Source organism: Scomber japonicus, chromosome 22 (assembly GCF_027409825.1).
Source record: "Scomber japonicus isolate fScoJap1 chromosome 22, fScoJap1.pri, whole genome shotgun sequence".
NCBI classification, from domain to species: Eukaryota; Metazoa; Chordata; class Actinopteri; order Scombriformes; family Scombridae; genus Scomber; species Scomber japonicus.
This window is the reverse complement of record NC_070599.1, coordinates 19,721,290-19,732,092: the sequence shown is the minus strand read 5'-3', so window position 1 is coordinate 19,732,092 and position 10,803 is coordinate 19,721,290. Positions and strand designations below refer to the sequence as shown.

At 37.4% G+C, this 10,803-nt stretch overlaps 1 protein-coding gene across 1 annotated transcript; it reads left to right on the top strand.

Annotated features, from left to right (window-relative positions):
• Positions 1-1,862: 1,862 nt before the first annotated feature.
• Positions 1,863-7,986, top strand: emc4 (ER membrane protein complex subunit 4). The gene is made up of 6 exons (XM_053343015.1): positions 1,863-1,989; positions 2,787-2,928; positions 3,342-3,453; positions 4,618-4,771; positions 5,352-5,512; positions 7,241-7,986. Exons 2-6 carry the CDS (start codon positions 2,825-2,827, stop codon positions 7,274-7,276), a joined length of 567 nt encoding a protein of 188 aa, XP_053198990.1. The 5' UTR covers positions 1,863-1,989; positions 2,787-2,824; the 3' UTR covers positions 7,277-7,986.
• The last annotated feature ends 2,817 nt before the right edge of the window (positions 7,987-10,803 follow it).

Here is a 10,803-nt window from a genome sequence, read left to right as displayed (position 1 = left end):
CCCTCCCTCCTTTCCTTCCTTCTTCCTCCCCTTCCTTCCTTTCTCCTTCTTCCTCCCTCCCTCCTTTCCTTCCTTCTTCCTCCCCTTCCTTCCTTCCTCCTTCTTCCTCCCTCCCTCCCTCCCTCCTTTCCTTCCTTCTTCCTCCCTTCCTTCCTTGACTCGAGGACAATAGGAGGGTTAAAGCAAAGAAGAAGTAAAGAAGTGTTTGTTAAGAAAATGAATGTTGGCTGATGTATTATTATTATTATTATTATTATTATTGGATTATTTTTGGGAGGTTTTGTACTTCTTAAATATCAAAAAAAATAATAATTCATAGTGTAATGCAAATTCATCCCTGCATTTAACTGATGAATAGACGACAAATCAACTGAGATAAGGTTTTACATTTTTATATCAGCTCATATTAAATATTTTGTGTTTCGAGATGCATTCAGGAGCAACTGGGAATCCGCGCATCCTGAAGTCTGAAGTGGATTTATTATTATTATTATTATAATTATCTGGTTTCTGCCTAAGCTTGTTATACTTTCAGATCAAATGAGAAAAGTGCTCAACGAACAAATGTTCTAGTTAATTAAGTTTCAGAGCTTCTTCTTCTTCTTCTCCTCTGTGCTCTACTGTACTGACTGCATCACATGTGCCTTTTTATTTTTTAATATAACGTTCAGACACTGACTGTACAGACCTTTAATGTGCCTGTAATTTAAAAACATGATCACTTTACTACTCTTATTTTGCACTGCTGTATTTACATGTCAGTATATGTGTGTGTGTGTGTGTGTGTGTGTGTAAATAATAATAATAACTTTGCACTAAACTGACGGTAAAGATTGCACTATATCTTTCTGACTTGTTTCTTCTTTTTTTGTATTTCTTGTTTAAAAAAAAATGTAAAAGTGGTGACGACGTCCGAGCGAATAAATGCTTTGATGATCTTCTTTTTTTTTTTTCCTGCTTCTATTTTTTAATGAAATATATTAACAAACATGTAGATTTAATTCAGGTTAATATAAGATTAGATACATCACTCTAAATTAGACAGAATACATAAAAAATATACTAATATTAAACATATTTTAAAGAAATATATTAACAAACATGCACATTTCATTCATAAAAACATTCATTGAACATAAAACTTAAAAAATAAGAATATAAAAGCATAAAACCAGAAAGGTTAATTAAAGGTCAAAAGATTCTGCTAGAGAGGAAACTCAGTAGTCTGTGGTGCCCCCAGCTGGTCAGAGGGGGAATTAAACTATAAAGCAGCTTTCATTCATGCAAGTGTTGCTCAAAGTGCTCTAAAGTAGATTTGATGAGTTGATGATAAGACAAGAATGATGACATAAAGAAAAGGAATAAAAAGATGAGAAAAACAAATGAAAAGATAAAAACCTTAGACCAATGCATGGGAGAGAAAAAAATATGGATGATTTAAATGTTTAAATAAATACGAAAAAAAGTAATAAATAGGTAAATAAAAAAGATTAAATGAAATAGATTTATTTTAAATAAAAGAAAAAAATAGTATAAAAAATAGGTTAAAACATATTTTTTTAAAGCAGAAGAAAAGTAAAATTAAATTAAAGAGATAAAGTTTAATAAAATATAAGTTAAAACTAGGTTTAAAAAAGAAATTAAAAAGGACAAAAGAAACATGAATGAAACTGATAACTTATATATGTCTCAACTTATATAATGATAATAAAATAATAATATAATAATAATAATAATGCCATAAAATTAAGTATAAAACAAAACTTTATTTTGGAGGTTTTTCTTCCGGAAGGACTACAACAGGCCGAATGGTGACTCTATATCCCATGAGCACCCGCGCCATACGTCATCAACGCTGCGCAGCGGAACTAGTGTCGATCTCAGCAGGGCCGACTGACACACACAGAGCAGATTTACTCTTTTATTCATCAAATAACACAAAAAAAACTAAAAACAGTTTGTCGGCGTCGGTGTGGATGTTACTATAAGGTGAGATGAAGTTTAATGTGAAGAATTAAGGTTAAATTTTAGACGTAAAGTCACGTTTTTGCTCCTGCGGCGACGTCAAATGTAAAATCCTGTTTAATTTTTCTGCTTTTTTTCTGTTTATTATTCTGTTTTCATTCATTTAACTCATATAAAACCTGCTCATTTTGCTATTTCTCCTTACTAATAATCAATAATATTTCCTTATCCTTACTACAGCTTCATTTTTTAGCTTTTTATGTCGTCTAAAGGGCTGAAATTCACACAAAATGTTAGATTAATGTGTGCATGTTAAAGGGCATCTTCACAGTTTACCTTAAATTAACCCTTAAAGAGGCTTTTCTGTTCATACTGACCCTCATAATGCACCTTTAATGTTAGTAATTAGGGATAAAATACACTAAAATACATTTAAAAGTTGATTTAAAGCTTATATGAGTCAATTAAAGTCGATATTTTGACACATTTACAGTCATATTGCCTCTTTGTGTTTCCTTGTTGACCTGCAGTAGAAGTATAGTAAGACAAATAAGGGATTTTAGTACTAAAAAGACAGTAATGTTGAAAGATATCTGCGTTATTTGACTAATTTACACAGCTGAAGCTTCAGATTAACTTTTTTTTGCACAAATCAGAGTCAGAATCACCTTTTTAGTAGTTTAGTGACTCTCAATGTACTCACACATTGTTAATAACAACATTGATCTTCAGAAATATACACAAGACAAACACAGAAGGACGTTGCATTGTAGTGTTGACAGTTTTTTGCTAAATTACAAATGTTTGTTTTCTTTTTTCAGTCTCTGTAGGTGCTCTCTCTGTCTCTGAGTCGGTTGCCATGGCGTCTCCAGGGGGACAAGGAGGAGGAGCTCTGTCGACGAGAGGAGGCAGCGCGGCCCGAAGGATGAAGTGGGCTCTGGAGCTGAGTTTAGGAAACACCAGGTAAACAGAGAGGGAGAGAGAGGGAGAGAGAATATCACCTGGTTCATCAACTTTTTAACGACTAATCCAACAGTGAGAATTGATTTTTTTAGCTCAGAAATTCGGAGAAAAACTCTTCTCTCAATCCTCATAGCAACATGAACCTGTGGGAAACTGTGAGCCAGTGGATTAATGATTGATTAACTAAAAGAAAACTAGAATAACATCAGTAATTATCCTTTTAATATCTAAATGAAACCATGACTAATGAAACCACATGCAAGTAACCTGAAAAAGTCTCCCAAAAATAAGAAATCCACATCTCAGGTTGTTTGAGAAACACTTAAATCAGAGATAAACTTAGTTCTTATCATATATTAAAGAAGGACAGTTTATAAATTGAGGAAGTTAAAGCTGAGCTGTTTGTGCTGCAGGAGTCGGGACCGGCAGGGCGGCCAGGGAGACGTTGTTTACCCCATCGGATACTCTGAGAAACCCGTCCCCGACACCAGCATCCAGGAGACGGACAAGAACCTGGTGGAGAAGGTGAGCCGGGATGAAAAACCTCACATTTTAATATAAAGATTGTTCTCTTTTTTTTGGCAGTTCTTATAAAAAATGTTTTCAGCACCGATCAGGAATGTGGATGTTTTAGTTTCTTTGGGTTTCTTTTCTCTCTTTTAAACGGCTATTCATAAGTTTAGCTACGTTTTATATAAATGAAAAACCAGTATAATAAGCAGCAATAAAGATAAAAATGTGTTTTTTCTGCTGCTTTGTTTTAAACCACTTTTGTTTTTATTGCTTGTGTACTTGCTTATTATTTATTATTATATGCATGTCTAATCAGCGCCTCAGCCCTTTTTTTTATTTGGTGGGAAAATAGTGGATTTAGAGCCATCAGCCGAATGTCTTAGTACAGGCGCTAACGGGACCACCAGTGTATCTGGTAAAAGACCCCACTAATAATGCCTGGACTGTTATCAAACTTCTACAGTAGTACAAATAGGGTCTTTACTCATAAATCAATGCTTTGGAAAGTTTGTAAGTACACCAGGAGTTTATTAAAATAAACACTTACCTGATGGCTTTTACTCTGCGGCTAATGCTAAAGCTGTAAATAACATCGAAATCTCGCTCGATCACTGAAATACCGCGTGGTCTTGCGAGATCCCGCACAGCACATCTAAAGATCTGTGGTGATCTCGCGAGATTTCGACAACGTTTACAGCTTTAGCATTAGCAGCAGAGTAAAAGCCATCAGTTAAGTGTTATTTTAATAAACTCCTGGTGTACTTACAAACTTTCCAATGCATGGATTTATGAGTAAAGACCCTATTTGTACTACTGTAGAAGTTTGATAACAATCCAGGCATTATTAGTGGGGTCATTTACCAGATACACTGGTGGTCCCGTTAGCGCCTGTACTAAGACATTCGGCTGATGGCTCTAACTCCACTATTTTCCCACCAAATAAAAAAAAGGGCTGAGGCGCTGATTAGACGGCTGATAGCTCTAACTCCAGTAGTTTATATTAGATAGACCTCATGGTGCATATGACGCTAGGTCGAAATTACTCCGAACCTACAGAAACCCAGTAAACCCTGTCCAACAGTCCAGAGGATAATCAACCATGTGATTATAAATTATAATGAACAGTGATTTAATAAAACCGCTCTCTGTCTCTCTTCTCTCTCCGTCTGTATCCAGCGCTGTTGGGATGTTGCTCTCGGACCGCTGAAACAAATCCCCATGAACCTGTTCATCATGTACATGTCGGGTAACACCATCTCCATCTTCCCCATCATGATGGTCTGCATGATGGCCTGGAGACCCATACAGGCGCTCATGTCCATGTCTGCCAGTGAGTGTTCGGATCACCGACGGTAACAAGAAGATAACGATGAGAAACCGCCGTAGGAGTTAAATTAACTCTCTTACTTCTTCTTCTTCTCCTTCTCCTTCTTCTTCTTCTTCTTCATCTTCTTCTCCTTCGTCTTCTTCTTCATCTTCGTCTTCTTCTTCTCCTTCGTCTTCTTCTTTTTCTTCTTCTTCTTCTTCTTCTTCTCCTTCTTCTTCTTCTCCTTCTCCTTCTTCTTCTTCATCATCTTCTTCTCCTTCTCCTACTCCTTCTTCTCCTTCTTCTTCTTCATCATCTTCTTCTCCTTCTCCTACTCCTTCTTCTTCTTCTTCTTCTTCTTCTTCTTCGTCTACTCCTTCTTCTTCTTCTCCTTCTCCTTCTTCTTCTTCATCATCTTCTTCTCCTTCTCCTACTCCTTCTTCTCCTTCTTCTTCTTCATCATCTTCTTCTCCTTCTCCTACTCCTTCTTCTCCTTCTTCTTCTTCATCATCTTCTTCTCCTTCTCCTACTCCTTCTTCTTCTTCTTCTTCTTCTTCTTCTTCTTCTTCTTCTTCTCCTTCTTCTTCTTCTTCTCCTCCTCCAGCGTTCAAGCTGTTGGAGAGCTCCAGTCAGCAGTGGCTCCAGGGTCTGGTCTACCTGGTGGGGAACCTGCTGGGCTCGGCGTTGGCCATCTATAAGTGTCAGTCGATGGGGCTGCTGCCGACGCACTCGTCCGATTGGCTCGCTTTCATCGGGCCGCCGCAGGTAAAGAATCTATTCAAGACTGTTAATTCCTTTTAGCTCAATGCTGAAGGAAGAAATCGCACATTTGTTAAAGTCAAGATGTAAGAATTTAACTCAGGAGCAAAGCAGACGAGCGATAAGTTAACGTGAGGCCAGTTCAGCAGGTTTCTTCATTTTTGGTCAATTTTTCTGATATAAATATTCTTACAAGACGTGATTTTAAAACCCTAAATGATCAATGATCATCAGTGAAGTCACGAACTAAAATGTAATCAGGTTTTATATCCTGGTTTTCACTCATTAACAATAAAAAGTTACATTTGTGGTTTATTTATATTCTAAAAACCTCTAATGTGGACCTAAAAATTAACTTCTGGTCATTTTTAATCTGAATTAACTCAACATTTGACTCATTTTTGGTCTTTAACCTTCATATGTAGTCTTGTGCTGTATACTTTTTGGCCACTAGATGGCAGTATTTGCTCATTTTGACACTACATTAGTTTCATTTACATCCATGTTAACTTATTTTAAACATTTCTTTTATCTAAAGGAGTAAATATGCAAGTTTCACCACCTGTGTATATTTTTTTTTGTTACTTCTAACATGTTTTAACCCTCCTGTTGTCCTCGAGTCAAGGAAGGGAGGGAGGAAGAAGGAAGGGAAGGAAGGAAAGGAGGAGGGAAGAAGGAAGGAAAGGATGGAAGGGAGGAAGGGAAGGAAAGGAGGGAAGGAAGGAAGGGAAAGAAGGGAGGAAGGAAAGGAGGAAAGGAAGGGAGGGAGGGAGGGAGGAAAGGAAGGTAGGAGGTAGGGAGGGAGAGAGGAAGGAAGGAAAGGAGGGAGGGAGGAAGGACAGAAGGAAGGGAGGGAGGAAAGAAAGGAGAGAGGGAGGGGGAGAGGAAGGAAGGAAGAGAGGAAGGAAAGGGAGGAGGGAGGGAGGGAGAAAGGAAAAAGAGGAAGAGAGGAAGGAAGGAAAGAAGGACAGAGGGAGGAAGGTAGGAGAGAAGGAGGAAAGAGAGAGGAAGGAAATAAAGTGAGAAGGAGGGAGGGATGAAGGACAGACAGACGGAAGGAAGGAAAGAACCCAGATAGCATGCGAATGTGGGCCACTTGAGGCAATGATCCGGCACTGTAGGCATTCTTCTGGCCCGGACAAAACAGACGTGAACCTAAACTGGCCCATGTAGTAAATGCTACATTTGGGCCAAATATCACAAAACGAATATGGCCCATCTTTGGCCGAAATATGGCAAGTATGGCAATGACTAATCCGGATGTGAGCCTAAAGAGGGCCACATATAAGGAAACATACTTGGCCCACCTTTGTTGAAACATATTTGGGCCAGTCTTGGCCGAACTGGTTTATTTGGTGTGTTTTTGGTTGACATCTGGCATTGTGATGGCTTGGTTATGGCCCACTTTTGGCAAACATGAGCGGACCGCCCAAGTGCCATCATTCCATGCTGTATGTGGGCTGGATGAACATGTCAGGTGTGGGCCAGATATGGGCCAAAAGAATTTTGCTATCTGGGTAGGAACAGTCAAAACAGACGGGGTCAATGCCCATCATATTTAAAGGGTCAACAGCAGGAACACTGATAATATAATGAAGTCCCAACACTTCAATTATATGAATATACACGTCTAAATATATAAAGTATAACAGCTCTGAGAATCTTAATGTAACAAAAACACATTTTTATTAATAATTAATTAATTAATTGTTTTCTTCTGTGTCTTCTCTACAGAGGATGGAGATCATGGGCGGAGGGATGGTGTTGTGAAGCGGACGGAGGAGCGTGCACATACAGGATTAAAATATTTTACACAGGAGTTGTATACATTTTCCAACTTGAGCCCCAAAAACACACACATACACACACACACACACACACACACACACACACACACACACACACACACACACAGATAACGTTACATCTCTTCATCAGCCTGCTGCTCTGCTTCATTTCCTGTCTTCATCTTCAGTTTCTCATTTTCACTAATTTTTCTTCAACTACTGTATTTTTCCTTTTTTTTTTTTACTTTCACACAATTTAAAATTAGCTTAACGTGTAATCGACTCACTAAAACAAAAAAGGTTTATAAAGTTATTTTACAAAACGCTTTATATCCATTTACAATTAAAACTTTTATCTTTTATGACGTGTTTTTTCTTTTTTCAAGCCAGAAAGCAACAAACAGTTAAATAGAGTAGAGAGTAGCTTTTATCCTTTTTTGTTATCATTATTATTATTATTATTAAGTTTCTGTTCATTTCTTCTCAGTTTAGTGTCATCTTCCTCACCACCATCATCATCATCATCATCATCATCATCATGCTAGCCTGCAACATTGACTAACCCTGTTTAATTTATAGGTCTGTTTTTTAATTTATACTGATTTGCTCTGAAAATGTTCTATGAAAAAATAAAATAAATCCTTATGGGGTTGAATTTAAATATTTTCAACTGTGTCAATAAAATGGATGAAAAATAATAAACTGAGGAAGTGGATTTCTTTTCTTTTTTTATTATTATTATTTTTAAAATAAGAATAAAAGTGAAATTTGAATACTTTTTTCTTTTAGTCTGAATTTTGAATGAAGTAAGGAGGGAGAGAGGAAGGAAGGAAGGAAAGGAGTAAGCAGGGATGGAGGAAGGAAGGAAAGGAGTAAGCAGGGATGGAGGAAAAGAGGAAGGAAGTAAGGAGAGAAGGAAGGAACAAGGAATGAATGAATGAGGAAGAAAGGAAAGGAGGGAGAGAGGAAGGAAAGGAGTAAGCAGGGATGAAGGAAGGAAGGAAAGGAGTAAGGAGGGAGAGAGGAAAAGAGGACAAGAAAGGAGAGAAGGAAGGTAAGAACTAAGGAAAAATTAAAGAAGGAACAGTCAAAAGAGATGGGGTCAATTTGACCCGGGAGGACGACAGGAGGGTTAAACAGAACATCAAACTGAATGAATGTGGATTATTATGGAATCGTGTCGCCCTCGGCAACAATGTCAGTAATATTTAAGTTGTGACCACAAGAAGGCAATGTTTCATATCGAGATAACGACGTGATTAAACACGAGTAGCATTGTGTAATATGCTCAGATATAAGACATGGTTAACCCTCCTGTTGTCCTCGAGTCAAGGAAGGAAGGAAGGGAGGGAGGAAAGGAGGGAGGAAGGGAGGAAAGGACAGGAAGAAAGGTAGGAAAGAAGGACAGGAAAGAAAGAGAGAAGGAGGGAGGGAGGAAAGAAGGAAGGGAGGAAGGAATAAGGAGGGAGGAAGGAAGCAAGGGAGGAAAGGAAAGATTTCTTCCTTCCTTCTTTCCTTCCTTCCTCCTCTCCTTCCTTCCTCCTTTCCTTCCTTCCTCCTCTCCATCCTCCCTTCCTTCCTCCCTTGCTTCTCTCCTAAATTCCTTCCTCTTTTCGTCCTTATTCCTTTCCTTCCTTCCTTCCTTCCTTCCTTCCTTCCTTACTTCCTTCCTCTTTTCCTCCTTTGCTTCCTTCCTCCTGTCCTTCCTTGAGGACAACAGAAGGGTTAAAGATTGATGCCTAACTGCTGCTTATATATATTTATACTATATAATACAACATTACTAGTACTGATTTTATCCTCATATTGAAAGATTAGTGGGAGAAAAAAACTGAAGAAGTGCCTTTAATACTTCAACTTTGAACTACATTAACCTGTATGAAAGGTGCTATAGAAAGAGTTTGATTAATTGATTAATTGATTGAATATTGTTATGTAACGAGGCCCTGACGGAGCTTCAGTAGAAAGCAGTCATGTGACGACTTGTGGCTTCATTATTTAAAAATATAGTTGTTTCTGCCACATCTGTCTTTCTTTTTTCACTTTTTTCTCCTCTTTTCTCCTCTTGTAATGTGTTCATTAGAGGGTGTGTGGTGTGTGGGTGTGTGTGTGTGTGTGTGTGTGTGTGTGTGTGTGTGTGTGTGTGTGTGTGTGTGTGTGTGTGTGTGTTTCAATAGAGGGAGTTGAGTATTGGTATCAGTAGAAACACCAGTGTGCAGAACAATAGAAGTCAGGTAGGGCAGAGAGTAAACCTGACAGGTGAGTAGCAGAAATGTAGTTTATGAATAAACATGGGAGATGGGAGTTTACATAAGATTGGGTTGTCCAACATGTCAAAACATAGCGAGAAAAAAAAGTGAGAAAAAATAAGAATATATATATTATGCAGTATACTGTATGTACAAACAAAGAGTGTGCTTTATATTAGTATCATATTTAGCCTAAAGTCAGTCCGTTTCTTCACCTTTAGACTAGTTATGTGGATTTTTCCTTCATACTGTAACAACTGGACACAGTAACTTTCTTTTATTTCTTATTTAACATTTATTCTCAACATGAGTTTGCTGTGTGTGTGTGTGTGTGTACTTTTAAAAACAGTGAATTTATTTGGGTTAGTAATGTTTCTGATTCAGAAAACTGAAAGAAAGAAAGACAAAGAGAGACAGAGAGAGAGAAAAAAAGTCTAGGCAAATACATTTATTCCTATTTTCAAGACACAAGAGTAATCATGAATAAAGAGACATGGTGCAAATAAAATAAAAATGATGATAATTAATCATTAAGTCCAATAATTAAGTCAGAATTAAGATATTAATTAAGATATTTATTAAAATAAAATAAAAATATGACAAATTGAGTATAAGAGTATGTAAAAAAAAAGTCATATCAAGTCAGAATTATGAATGTATTTATTTATTTTAAGTTAAATATTATTTTTGACATTTATCTTTTTTTCTGGCTCTTCCGGGCTTCCATACTTTTATATTGCTCAACGTTCCACTAATGGTCGTGTTTAGACGGTAACCCTAGATTTGCGATACCCAAACTGTATTCTACATTTTGTTTAACACTATAAAAATATATATTCATATTTTATGATGCGACAGCTATGTGATTAAGCTCTAGTTTAATTTAGTCACACATAAAAAACAACTTTATTCGGGGTAGGGAAAGCGTATTCGCAAATCTAGGGTTACCTTTAAGTATCGGAGGGGAGGACCGGTCGGACCTGACTGACCCGCCCCGAAAAAAGCTTCTCATGGGCCGGGCTGTCAGATTGTGAAGGGGCGGGACAGGTGTGGAGGAGAAGCTACAAGAAAGAGTGGATGAGAGTTTCTCCTTTTTTAAAAGCGTGTGTAGGGGGGCAGACTAACACCTCCTGTTTTTAAACTAGATACCGTCGTTGTGAGTTTGTTTCTAATCGTTTTTTATACAACTTTTGTGATTAAAAAAAGTACTTTTGAAGGTGAACTTTGTCCATTAGGTTGTTTTTTTCCCCCTTTGGTCGCC